General features: G+C 37.8%; 1 protein-coding gene across 1 annotated transcript; it reads right to left on the bottom strand.

Annotated features, from left to right (window-relative positions):
* Window positions 1-2,276: 2,276 nt before the first annotated feature.
* On the bottom strand, window positions 2,277-13,671 carry LOC102969176 (olfactory receptor 13H1-like). The gene is made up of 4 exons (XM_007085468.1): window positions 13,626-13,671; window positions 11,558-11,744; window positions 4,206-4,826; window positions 2,277-2,313 (listed from the first exon to the last, which is right to left on the bottom strand). Exons 1-4 carry the CDS (start codon window positions 13,669-13,671, stop codon window positions 2,277-2,279), a joined length of 891 nt encoding a protein of 296 aa, XP_007085530.1.
* Window positions 13,672-14,407: the final 736 nt, after the last annotated feature.

Below are 14,407 nucleotides of genomic sequence, written 5' to 3'. Positions count from 1 at the left end.
TTAGGTTTATTCCTAGGTGTCTTATTATTTTTGTTACAGTTATAAATGGGATTGTTTTCATAATTTGTCTTTCTGCTACTTCATTATTGATGTATAGAAATACAACAGATTTCTGTAGATTGATTTTGTATCCTGTGACTTTGCTGAATTTGTTTATTAGTTCTAGCAGTTTTTTTGGTGGAATCTTTTGGGTTTTCTATATAGAGTATCACGTCGTCTGCAAATAGTGAAAGTTTTATTTCTTCTTTACTGATTTCGATGCCTTTTATTTCTTTTTGATGTATGATTGCTGTGGGTAGGACTTCCAGTACTATGTTGAATAACAATATTTTATAGAAAAAAATTTGAGGCTCATAGTAGTACTATTCATGATTCATGAAATGCAACAGTATGTCTAAAGGAGTAACAGGTGAGGAGTGAACTTTAGAAATCATGCAAGGAGCCAGAGGACATTTATTATATTTAAATAAACATGTTTTATTTGAACAAAATGCAATTTTTTATGCCGTACAAAGTTATTCTGGATCAGAGAAGGGGGTTGTCATATATGAATAAAACACAACTATGTGACTTTGGACCCTACCCTCTCCATATCTCTATGTGTTCTTTGAATGTTAGAAAAGAAGTGAATGACGTTCATGATGAGATCACCCAACCCCTGAAACCCTTTATTATATCTGTGCTAAAGACCCTGCTTCTGAGAAAATGCATACTGAATGTAAATGAAATTGCATGTAAAAATGAAAAAGGAAGGGGTACTCCAATGACCTAAGTTTCTTCCAAATCCTTTTTGCTACATTCTTAGTTCATTTCTGCATCAAGTCGCAGATTATTAACAGCCTCCTAGTTGACTCTATGTCCAATCTTATACCTCTTCAATCAATTTTATACATTTTTTGTAAAAGTGAGCTTTTAAAAACACAATTCTGAACATGTTACCGATCTGCTTAAACATCTTTAATGGTTTCCCACCACCTATAACAGGGCTCAGCAAACTTTTTTCTGTAAATGGACAGAGAGTAAATATTTTAGACTTTGCAGGCTGCCCACAGTCTTTGTTGAATAGGCTTCTTAGCTGTTGTTGTTATTGTTTTTCTTATATCACTTAACAATTTAAAAACCAATCTTAGCTCATGGGCTATGCAAACCTAGAGCTGGATTTGGCCATTTGGGCCATAATTTGTTGACCTGTAGAGTAAATAAAGTGCTAGCTCCTTAATATAGCATAGCAGTCTCTCCATAATCTGGCCTACTGCTTTCTTCGCGAGTTTTCTATATTGCCAAAACACTTCCCACACCTTCTGCTGTGGGAATTAAATTGTTGGCAGTATCTGGAAGTACACCAAGCTGGGTTTTGTACCTCAGTACTTGTTCATGTTGCGTCCATAATTGTCCTCCCTTATCCAACTGGCAAGCTACATCTCTCTCAAGACTCTACTAAAGGTGTCATCTCCTCTATTAAATATTTCCTGATTGTCTATTTAGAACTCGACTTTGTAACCTGTACAAATATGGATCACAGTATCGACAGCACTCCACTGTGCTTATTTACTCCCCAACTCCATTATGAATCTCTCAAAGGCAGCGAATAACTTACCTGGATTTGTATCCCTAACATACAGTAGCCATTTAGTAAATGTTTGTAAAATGAATAGCCCCAGGCATTGTGTTAGCAAGCCATCCAATACCAGTGATAACATAAAGAGAAATGAAGGGAGGACTAGTAGCCCTCTGAATTGTGCATGACCCATACATAGAAGAAAGTTATTACTTTTGTAGTCTCTAGAGAAGCTCCCTCAGCCCCACTCTTACATCTTGTAGATATTTCCCCATACACTCATCAGGGCATGAGGGTGGTTGCACTAATCCTCATGGAAGACTTTTTTTTTTTTTTTGAAGTAGTAATACCATCGAACAGTGCCTGTGTTTTTAGAATCCAAATGTGGACTCAAAACCTATCTTCCAATAAACACACTTTAAAAATGTTCCCAGGGCTTTTAGTATTATTAGTGATAGAATGGTGACCTAAATAGGTGTTGGTGAGCTGCCTTTGGAATGTAGCTACTCTGTCTCTGTGGGGAAAACGTGCTCTGAGTTCCAAGCTGATGACTTATGAGTTAACTTTTGAACATAACTCATTCCTAAGTTTGGGGCTGTCTCTACTTAAAATATATCAAGCATAGGTCAGAGGAACTGGAATAGGAGTTAAACAGATTAAAAGTAAAGCCATAAAAGCAAGAGCCAAAGAGAAATATGATATAACTGTGTTTCTAAAACTAGCAAATGGGGTTCTGAGGCTTCTCGTCGTACACTCTGGAGTGGAGAATGTATAAAGGAGATTGACTTGGGAAAATAAACAGTAGGAGTGTTTGGAAACTTTCAGAAAATCACAATAATATCTTAGCAACCTATAAAAAATTTGCTATTCAAAAAATAGCAACTTATTGAATGCTTACTATATGCCAGGAACCATTCTAAAATTTTTGTATAGGTTATCAATTACACACACACACACACACACACACACACACACACACACACACCCACCCACCCCACAATGATCAACCTTCAGAAAGTAAAGAGAAAGGCTAAGGGTAGAAAATAATGTGACCAGATAACCATCTACCTAAGAAAAGAGTGTGGGAAGAAAGAAAATTTTAGAAACAAGACATAACCACCTCCTCAATGTGCTATGACAGAAAAATTCCAGAGTCAAAGTTAAGATGAGAAAAAGAATCAACAAATTACCATAATACAAAGTGAACAATACATGTTAATTGCCAATAATAGAAAGTGCATATGGCATCTTATTAAATGGGGAAGAAAGAAAAATAATCACAATCTTGGACTTGAAGATGCTTGGGTAGAACAGAAATGCTAAAGCTCATGAATGTGTATGAGAAGTGGGAGTAGAAATGACCAGAGGGTCGCTAAGGCACATCATGGAAGAGAAGGCAGAGAAATAGGAGAAGGCAAAAGAATAACAATTTCAGTTTAGACATTTTTGTAAGAGATTTATATGATAGAAATTTAATATTTGTAGAAGCAATGTTCATTGAGAAAAGATTTATTAATATGTATAACATGCAAACTATTTTAAAACAAGAAATTATAAGTATAAATTAGAATAATTTATTTAAAAACACTTTTTAAGCGATAAAGTGCTTTATACATACAAAAGATACTTCTTGCTATGAGAAGTTATCACCTAAATGTGGGAATTAAGGGATTATTTGTCCATTAGGTTCAAATTGGGGTAGACACCTATAAAATATACAATGGTTGTATAATCAGTGTGCTATATATGAATTTTATCCTTGTGTGGCAAGTACAAAGATGGTTGGTCACAAAAAACTGGCTCTTTATACCTCAGAAAAGAACCTGTCCCTGATAGACTAATACAGCTGTAGCATCCACCTTTACCTATCTCTTACTATTATTCTCTCTCTGAGCTATTTTGGGCACATTCATGGCTTTAGGTCACAATGTGACTTGACAAAATGTTACCATTTATGGTAAACTTGTTAATGAGTGTGTCTAGTAGGGACCTAGTAGAATGTTCAGTAAGATTTTTATTGTTGTTTGTTTAAACATTTTTTTTGATCTTTATTTATGTTTGAATGAAAGAGAGAGGGAGGGAGAGAGAGACACACACACACAACGCGAGTGGGGGAGGGGCAGAGAGAAGGAGATGCAGAATCCGGAGCAGGCTCCAGGCTCTGAGCTGTCAGCACAGAGCCCGATGCGGGGTTCGAACTCATGGACTGCGAGATCATGACCTGAGCCGAAGTTGGACGCTCAACCAACTGAGCCACCCAGTTGCCCCTGTTTGTTTTAAAAAAAAAAAAATTGAAATTTTACAGACTGAGTTCTCATTGTTTTTCCTGCACATTGAAGAGATTTAAAGAGAGCCATTAGGATTTTTCATTTCCTTTGGCTAACTTCCTCAGTGTACCTCTTACACCCTTGTTTCTTAGGGTGTAAGTGAGGGGAATTAACATGGGACTAACTGCTCCATAAAATATTGAGAAGTCGCGGTCCCTGAGTTCGAGCCCCGCGTCGGGCTCTGTGCGGACAGCTCAGAGCCTGGAGCCTGTTTCAGATTCTGTGTCTCCCTCTCTCTGACCCTCCCCCGTTCATGCTCTGTCTCTCTCTGTCTCAAAAATAAATAAACGTTAAAAAATTTTTTAAAAAAATATTGAGACGAATTTGTCCTCTTCCTGAGATTTCTTTGAGGTTTCAGGTACATGTAGATGGCTATACCATTAAATATGTTGACCACAGTTAGATAAGGTCCACAGGTGAAGAAAGATTTGAGGCTGGCCTCTACAGAATGGATCCTCAGCACAATAACCACAATGTGGAAGTAGGAAATAAGGATGATAGTGAAAGGCAAGGTCAATATGAACACACTGATAACCAGACCCAGAATCAGACTGACAGGAGTGTCTGAGCAGATGAGCTTCAGCGAGGCCTGGATCTCACAGGTAAAATGGCTGATGGCATTCTGTCCATAATAACAAACAGGAATTGCAATGAATGGTAAGACTGCTACTAAGAATGCACTTGCCCAGGTTCCCAAGGCCAACTGTACGCAAACTTCATTATTCATAATGGTGGTGTAATGCAGGGGATTGGAGATTGCAACAAACCTGTCATAAACCATGACAGCATGGAAGAGACATTCTGTCATCCCTGGAAAGAGGGATGTGGTCATCTGGGCATAACAGCTGGTATAGAAAATAATGGGGAAGTCCCTGAAGCATTGGGCCAAGACATATGGTTCCCAGCTGGTGGAGTAACAGATATCAAGGAAGGATAAATTACTGAGGAAAAAAAATACATGGGGATATGAAGTTGAGAATCCCATCACACTACAACAATAAAGTTATTCCCAAACATTGTGACCAGGTAGAAAAACAGCAGTCCCAACAAGGGAGCCTGGGTTTGAGGTTATTGGAAAAATTTAACGAGGATGAATTCAGTCACCTCAGAGGCATTGTCTGTCTTTAGACTGCCCATTTAGTCATCTCAAGTACTGGGAAAGTGAAAATGTAATGTAACCTATATTAGGAAATAAGAGGAATAGCATCTCAGTAGCCTGTTAGAGTTCATGCTCTAGACTTCAGATTAATTGTTATGTGTCATTTGTTTTACTGAGTTAGACTCAGCTGCTCAAGTATCCAATGATGAAAATACAGGTTCTCTTCGTTTTCCTATCTTATGGAACCTTGTGAGGTTAAGTTGTTTGGACTGTGTTAGATCCCCATTAGAGGTACTTACACTTGATCAAGTAAGACCGTCATTAACATTGAGTTAAACAGAATTATTTCTCTCATAAAGGGTCATAGCTAGATGACTGACTTTATTCTTGACCAAAAAAAAGAGGCAAGTATCTACATCTCCCCACCAAAAATGCACATTTATAGACAGCTCTATTTAAGTTGGCTCACTGATTAACAAATAATTTTTAACTTTAAGCTCAATGATATAATTGTGAATGCTTGAAATGCTTATTTGCTTTTCAACTCTTTTTTTTTTTTGCTTCTTACATGTCATATTAAAACCACATATGGATGGTAAATTAGAAAGTGTATATGTAGCTAAAGAAATCACTCAAGTCAATGGAAAAACAACACCAGCCAAAATGACATGAAATAAATGAAGCAACTTGTGGATTTACTAAAACATCACTCTTTGTTCAATTGTTCTGACATATATCTTCAATGACAGAAGCTTACTATGTTCAGATACTACCATCTCCGTATAATACAAACAAGAGCTTAAAGGGTGATGGGAAGATTGTATTAGATAAAAGGATTTTATGAAGACAATCGTTACTGGAAATTTTGAAGAGAGATAAGTCAAATTTTGGAATGCATGTTTCCAGAAGTGTGAAAGAAAGAAAGAAAGAAAGAAAGAAAGAAAGAAAGAAAGAAAGAAAGAAAGAAAAAGAAAGAAAGGAACTGAGAGAGGGAGGGAGGGAGGAAGGAAGGAAAAGACAGAGCCTTGTCAGTTTTGTGAGATTTCAGTAGGGAGTGAAACAGATGACCCATTGAAATCTATTTTGGCTGTAGGATTTTCTTATTTAGACACAGAATCAAATCTCTCCATATCGTATTGTTGTATTAGTGCTGCATATAATTGGGTAATTCTTCATACCCAAAAAGCAGAATGTCAAAATACAGAAAGAAAGTGAGGGAGTCAGTGGAATCTAAGCCTAAATTGTGGTTCAGCCACTAATAAGCTGCACAATCTTGAGAAAGTCAGTTTCCTTATATATTTAGTGGGAATATCACCTGGTTTCTTGCAGGATTGTTCTAAGAATTAGATAAGATTATGTCTATAGAGAACCTAGCACAGTGCCAGGCACAATTATTAGCTACATAAGATACGTTAGCTCCGTTCCCACTTTCACATCCCATGTAGACCTTTCCTTCTGCTTGAATTTCATCCTTGTAAACATGTGCCAAAATGTCATTTCATCCCACCTTTACTTGCGATATTATCACATTATTAGAAACAATACCATCTGAAGTTTTAGGTTTGAGTAACAACGAAAGAAAGTTTGTGTAAGTCATTAAAATTTGTTCCTGATGGTAGGCGGGAAAAGACACATAAAAAGATGAAAATTACTCACTGACTTAGGGCTGGAGGACAGCAACAGAGAAGTGCACCTCATTCATAACAGAAGCATTTTGCAGTTGGCAACACCCCCACAAATGACTAATCTCCAAGAAGAAATTTGATTCCTTCAACTGCGAGGAAAAGAAGTTTAATACAAGCAGCTGTGGTAATAAATCTTCCTATCAGTTGTGGTTATAAGGCTGGAAAATCTTGAGTTAACTGTGCTGGTGAATCATGCACATTTATTTCTACTTGTTAAATGTATTTTTCTTTTATTTACACAGAGAAGTCTTGTAATGAGGCTACCATGAAAGGTTGGTGTCCAAAAAACAATAAAGAAATTCATTGTCTAGCATACATAATAATAATATAGTTCATGCCAGTTCATGACATGCAATTTTTCTTTGCCTGCACAAATATGAAAATGAAATTTCTTCTTGAAGTGTCCAAAATTCTGTTACTTTGTTCCAAGCCACAGAAAAATAAATTGAGGAGATGTCCTTTCTGAATACATCTAGATATTTTTTTAAAATATTGGTGTTTGCCAAAAATGTATAGTGTACTTACAGACCAAAAATATTTAAGTAGCGTTAAAAGAAGGCACAATTCAAATGCAAGAAGGAACCTTGGAAATTTGGATAATCTTGTGGTGGTTTTAAATTCATGACCTCAGTCTTGAAGAATAGTTTCCACTTTTGGGATTTAGGAGGTATCCTTGTCTAATACAAACAGAGAGAGAAGGCAAAGGAGGAAGAAGTTTCTGCTATATTTAGCTCATTAAAATAATGGTCACTTTCCTCCTAATCTGGTTTATGAGAATTTCAGTGACCATTCCATATAGCAGTGATTTTGGTCACTGAATATAGTGGTGTTGGGGAACCACAGCCAGTCTTCCTCAAAGAGAAACTTCATTCTCTCTGAGCAGTTCATCATTAATTTATTTTCTTTTCTGCTAGCAAGTTAAATGTTCAGGTAGTGCTATGAAGAATTTATATTGAGGAATTTTGGAGAACAAGATGTACAACGTAGGATGATTGCATAACTTTTGCGTTTGCCGGGTTCTGCAAATGATAACGCTATGTTGGTCAATCCAGTTCTCTTTCAAGTATGATTGTGGGATCACAGAGGTTAGGTAAAGTTTTATTTTTATTTAGTTTTTTTTTTTTAACTCGAAGAATTTAGACCCCATATCATGGAAGTAAGGCTGAGTGTACATTTTGGAGTTTGTAAGCCCCTGGATTTAGTGACCATATCTGAGTTGCCTCTGTTTTCTCTGGCATTTCCTTGCACAGAGGAAAGTCTTGAAAAATGCTGAAATAAAAGCTTTTGATGTCACTTTGACTAAATGGATTCTTCCATTCAGGTATTTTTATATTGCATTTAATGATACTGTTTGGGGTCATCTGGCCCTGAATATCTTTTTTCCCCTGAATTTGTACTTGTCAATTTCTTGGTAAAAAAAAAAAAATATTGTGTTGACTGACAGGACTGTAGAAAGACGACAGGAGAGGGGACTTTCAGCCAGATAGTCACTTCTTACTGGGCATTTGTGGGTCACTCCTTCCATAGAGGGTTGATGGTAAGGTTCTGCCTATGTGAGATACTCATTCCTCAAGATTCTATTCTAGGGACTTTCTCACCCCCAAATATTAAAAAAACATATTAAACCTGGATGGAAATCTGCAAAATATGAAGGAGAATAAGATGGAGAACATTTGCAGGAGCATACAAATTGGGAGAAATTGCTGTGCCATCCATGAAATATTTCACAGAGGACATGGTTGATGCTTCCCTAATGAAGATTACAGAACTGGCATTAGAGGCAAGCTACAGTAGGAATGGAAGGCTTCAGCTGTCCAGGCATCTGATAGAAGTCTCATTCCTCTGAAAGCAGAGCCTCTGATAAATTTGGGATTTGCCTTAGTGACAATTTCATTTCTCAGAAGGTTAAAGAAGCATTGAGGGGAAATGATGCTATGGACTTAATTATGATGGAATGGACCAGAATCTTGGGAGAAAATAACCATATACTTTAGGAGTCCATAATGGAAAGAAATTCCATGGCCAATGTTTCTAAAAGGGAAGTTGGCTGTGGGGACATAGATACATTTTCTCTGAATCTTTTAATTTCAAATTTCTTAAAGTCTCTGATGATAGTTTGACCAGAGACAGATAATCACAAGAGATTTAAGAAGAAAACAGACTTTTTTCATGTTAAGTACACAGCACAGAGCATGCAAGTGGCACAGACGCAGCTCTTCTGGGTGTAGACAATACTTATCGAGCAATCTCATAAGGCCTAATTGACAGCAACTTTCTTGCCTTATAGCCGGAGTCTACTAGACCCAATCCCTATAGCATACTGATCTGTGTGGCCTACTCTGAAAGTTTACTAGGTAACTGAATTTTACTTAGCTGGTGGGTATTTTTTCCTCAGAGCTTTTTGGTGTGTACATGGGAGGATTCAATCGAGGCTTCGTGGTCATACAGAATAATTCATTCGTTTATCCATTCAACACATATTTATTGATTTCTTACTGTGTGTCAGTTCTGTTCTATTTGCTGAGGATGTAGCAATGAACAAAAGAGACAAGAGTTCCCTTCTTATTTAACTTCTATTCTGTGGGGATGAGACAGAAAACAACAAGTAACAAATAAAGTAATTCAGATAGTAATAACTGTTAAGATGAAAGTAAAAGAGGACGGTATGAAAGAGCAGTGGAACAAGATTGTTATCATGGATATTTGCTTTTGAGGAAAGTGATGTTTGAGTGGGGACCAAAATGACACAAAGTAACTATGTGAAAATTTAGGGGAAGAGAGAATACGGGAGAGGGAACAGCAAGCGCTAATAAGACTAAGGCAAAAACAAGTATAACTATTTGCTGGATAGGAGGTAAGTGTAGCAAAGCTCAGTGTAGGGTGACCAATCATCCTGGTTTGTCCTGGACTTTCTCAATGTTACCACTGAAAGTCTAATTCATGTCCCATGAAATTCTTCAATTCCTGTGTAAGATTTAGGATTACTGCAGAAACTCATTAGTGATAACAACCTCACAGAATGTATTCTCCGAGTTAACCATGGTCCTTCTATCTCAATTCAGATGATATAGTTTGTTCTAAGACCTTTCAATTACAAACCCAGATCTACTCCTGATTTTTTTTTCCAGTGTCCTCTTGAAGAGTCGTCCTTTGAACCATAAACCCTTCTGAAATCATGGATTGACCAGTGTCCATCATGGAGAAACTACAAACTGTGGCAGCATTCTTATACTAAGTGATCCTAGGATGGCCAGTTATTTTTTTTAGTAGTATGTTTAGCAAGGAAGTAAGGCCCCTAAACCTTGATTTTTCCACAGAAACTACTCTCAAAACAATTATATCACTTCTTGTGACTGACTGCACAACTGGTTTTCTTTTAACCTCAAGGCTCAGCTTTACCATTTGCTAACCAGTTCTTCATCTTGTTCAGTTTGGCCCAGAGTTCCCTTCCACTGAGGTCCTTTTGAATGCTAATTCTGGTATCCAAAACTTCACCTAAGTACTTCTTGCTTTTTTTGTATCACCCAAAAATTGGCACATTTGCCCTCTGGATTTTTACCAAAGTCATTTGATAAAAGTGTTGAACACAACAGGGTCCTTGGCATGTCACTGGAGACATCCTTGCAACATAGCATTAATCCCTTAATCAATATGTTAGGAGAAATTTGGGTAGAAATTAAATCTTAAAATTTCAACCCTACTACGTTACCCATGATTTGGGATATCACATGTAATAATGAGGCCAAAGTATTGCTTGAAGATAAAGTTTCTCTCACTTGCTCTTACAGATTACTGGCAATAAAAATGATAATACTGGAAATGTGGCTAGAATAGGTGAACAACACTAGGTACACCTAGAAGGGAGAGAAAGAGCCCTCGATGCTGGTTCACAGAGCTTACCCTTTGGGAAAGACCAGAAGAGGAGGGGGCTTGAGGAGAAATGAAGAGTTAAATGTCTTAGCTTGTTATTAAAGGTTTTTGTACTAATGCTACAGCCATAGAAAATATATAAACAAATGGGTGTTATTGTCTTCCAATAAAACTACAATTAAAAAGAACGTGTAGTGGGCCAAGTTTGATGGCTGGGCTGTAATTTGCCAGCTTCAATTTTAGATGATTCAGAATCACCTTTATAGAAATATCCTCGTCCATGTATATTTTAATCCGAGCGCACAGTTTTCCCCCCCCCCCCACCCTTGTCTCCTCTGTTAAGTTCTTCCATTTCTGAGCTTCAGAAATAGGTTGGGGTCTCCTTAACTGCTGTTTTGTCCTGATTTCCTTTCAGGTTTACTTCTTCCAACCTTTCTCTTTTATGATCTGAAACAGGGACTGGTTACCTTTTTTTTTTGTAATCAGTCATGTAAAGGATATTTTAGATTTTGTAGGCCGTAGGTCTCTGTTGCAACTGGACTGCTTTTGACCCACATGCTATAGTTTGCCAATTGCTGATGTAGATGGGATGCTAATTATTCTTGAAATCATGTCCTCTAGCCTGCACACCACCTTGCATTTGCTTTTTGCATTATACTGATTGGGAACTGCCCAGCCCAATGTTATTCCATTGTTATTCCTGTACCCAGCACAGGTCACTGCAAACAGTGGTTCCTTATGCATACACAGGTCTTGTGTCCTGCTTCTAACAGCACTCCTCCGTGATACCCTGTGTCCTCTGAATCCCTCCAAGAACTGAGGCCTAGAAACAGCCTGTTGATCTGACACTCCCCAATCTCAGAGTTCTCTAGAAGGCTGCTTTTAAGCCTGCTGGTTTTCATATGCCCTGCCCCTGGAGTGACATTTCTGCCAATTTAATTATGAGGTGATGGCAATTAGCAGGAATTAGCACCCATCATGTAAAAGTTCAGGTCCTTTCAGTGAATCCAACTCATACCCGGACACATTGACAACCATTTGCCAAAACAGTCTAATCTCCTCTTGCAGCAGAGGTGATGAGACTCCCTGGGTGACCAAAGGCACTGCCGGCAACAGGCACTTGGTAAGAGCCATGACTGAGAGGAGAAACTCAGGAGTAGGACGAGGGATCCCTGCAAGATGATCAGTCCAAATGACTGCTTTGTCTAAAAGGAGGAAACCAAGTAGGCATATTCATTGTTCATGTCCCGCTTGAATTTAGATTGACAGCTACATTTTTTAAAATGCACAGAATTCTTATTTCACCCAAAGTTTAGATTAATTAAAACATGAAATTCTACAGGAATAGACAGAAAAAGACAAATACTTTATGATCTCACTTATATGTGGAACCTAAAAAAAATTAAACTCATAGAACCAGAAAGTAGAACCATGGTTACTAGGGGGTGGTGGGTGGGGGAAATGGGGATATGTTGGTCAAAGGGTACAAATTTCCACTCATAAGGTGAATATGTTCTGGGGACCTAATGTACAGTGTGGTGATTATGGTTAATAATACTATGTATATATTTGAAAGTTGATAATAGAGTAAGATCTTAAATGTTCCCACTGCAAAAAAGAAATGGTAATTAGGTGACACGAGGGAGATGTTAGCTAATGCTATAGTGGTAATCATTTTTCAGTATATAAGTGTATAAAATCATCAAATTGCAGACCATAAATTTAGACCATGTGGTAGGTCAGTAATATCTCAATAGAGCTTGGAAATTATAAATAAATCCACATCTTCCTCAAATCTTAATTCAAAGAACAACTTAGTCTAAAAGTGCTGAGGTCAAATTTCTTGTCCTGGTTTTGCTAGAACATGCTGAACTTTAGGTTCCTCTTCTATAAAGCAAATGGATCTCACTATGGACAATTTTTGTTCCTAATCAACATTTTCTCCGATCAGTAGAGAAAACATGGAAGCCATAGAAAACCATAGGTAACTGAACAAAACCACAGAGAATTCCACTGTTTAGTTGTGACCATTAACAGAATTTGGGCTCTTTCCCTGTTCCTATGCTATTTTCATAGTCATGATGTCAGCTGTACAAAATGTGAACTGCTTTCCCACTCAAGCATTTTCCCGTGGCACTACACAATTGTTCAGGACTCTTCTAGCTCTATGATTTCAGGTATGTTTAGTTTCTTATGGTCAATATAAAGTCCATAGAAAATCATGGTGAGTATTTGATTTTTTTCCAATAAGCAAGTTAACATAAAGCTTTTCATGGAAACTAAATGGAATAACTGTAGTAATAAATTATTGGTAAACTTATAAGGAATTATTAAAATCCTTTATTTATACTTGTTGGCCCTCGATTCGACTGTAGCCTAATGAGCAGTCCAGCATGGTAATTTAAAGAACAGATTATACCATTCCTTTCTCCTCCAGGAGAAGCAAGTGATCCATAAGACTAGAAGTTAGCTGTTATGAAAATTACTGGAGATGAATATAATGTTTAGAAAACATTAACTCTGAGTTAAGAAGTTTAGAGGCTAATTTTAGCACCTGTCAAAATAATGAAACAATATTGCTATGTAAGATAGCACCATGGCTGACTTTGGGAATGAATTATGGCAGGCTTTATGTGACAATAAAACAGTACTGAGAAACCAATAAAGCAACATTGGAAATTTGGAGTTTGGCCAAATATTGAACAACATCTCCTACATACGAGGCATTGGCTCTGGGCAACGAAAGTACTGTTATTGCTTGTAGAAACTCACAGTTGAGTGATGAGATGAGGGGTAATATTTTGACACAGCTGTCTTTAAGGTGAGGTGCAGAGTAGTAAGTGTCCTGGCAGACAGGTACTTGAGGGGTTATAGGAGTTTCTTTCTTCTGTTGACATGAAAGAATCCTTGGGCTGAATGAACAGTATCACATATGAACACATATGCTTTCCTTTCATTTAGCAGAGCCCTGAAGTTAATTCCAAATGTAACTCAAAAGCAGCAGCAACTTTACTAAATGGGGAGAGGAACACTCCCAAAGTCCAATTATTAGAAAAGGTCAGGGACAGAGGTGGAATCACACCTGCCAGGGAACACAGTATCAAAGGTTTCAAAGTTGCAAAGGGAAACCATTTCGAAGCCTCCAGGATTAGGTCCCAGAGAGGCAATTAGAAGGCCATTCACATGAAAGAGTTCAGAAGTATTTACAGGAACATGCCCAAGAGAAGGAGTTTATTTCCAGACTACTAACACTAAAGTTGCTTTCCTCCTTAATTAAGTCTCTAGAACTTTGGAAACAAAATATTTCATTACCTTCCTGGCATGGCCTTAAATGGCATGGGAATCCAACATTTTCACCTCAGTGCTACCAAGTGCCGGGATAATAGGCCAAGCAAATCTGCAGCAGTCACCTGGGTGATTCTAAATATCTGGATGGTTGACAAAAAGTTTAATCTGATGTCAACATCATTACCTCAAGGTAACATAGTCTGACTCCTCAGGTAGAACTCTGGTTCCCTTTTCTTATGCCCACACTTACCCTTCGGTGTTTTACCTATCTGTTTGCTTCTGTATCTCCCCCACGGGGCCTAATTTTAGGAAGGAAGACACTGTGTCCTTGCTCCCAGTTGTTTCCACAGTGCCTAGCACAGTGTTTGGAGCATTACTACACACTCAGTAAATATTAGTCAGATGAAAACACTAGGACGACGCGTGGTGGGCCATCACTAAGTGGATACGGTAACACTAAGGTAAGGCAGTGGAGAGAGAGCTCTGCCAAGGGTCAGCCGATTCCTTGGAGATTTGCCTACGTAGGTGGCACCATAGCTAGAGCTGCCCCCTGTGTAAGGACTCTTTCTGTATTTCAGTT

This window comes from Panthera tigris, chromosome X, assembly GCF_018350195.1.
Source record: "Panthera tigris isolate Pti1 chromosome X, P.tigris_Pti1_mat1.1, whole genome shotgun sequence".
Classification (NCBI taxonomy): Eukaryota; Metazoa; Chordata; class Mammalia; order Carnivora; family Felidae; genus Panthera; species Panthera tigris.
Note: the sequence above shows the minus strand (reverse complement) of the source record. Positions and strands in the feature narration are given on the sequence as shown.

Excerpts from the sequence above, each read along its gene's own strand:
- LOC102969176 (XM_007085468.1), bottom strand. The coding sequence starts at position 13,671 with ATGGTTTCCCTTTGCAACTTTGAAACCTTTGATACTGTGTTCCCTG. Across the intron at positions 4,827-11,557 it reads ATGGTTGTCAATGTGTCCGG|TAATTTATCCTTCCTTGATA; the intron begins GTATGAGTTGGA and ends TTTTTTCCTCAG. Across the intron at positions 2,314-4,205 it reads CTCAGGAAGAGGACAAATTC|AGTGTACGACGAGAAGCCTC; the intron begins GTCTCAATATTT and ends TCTCCACTCCAG.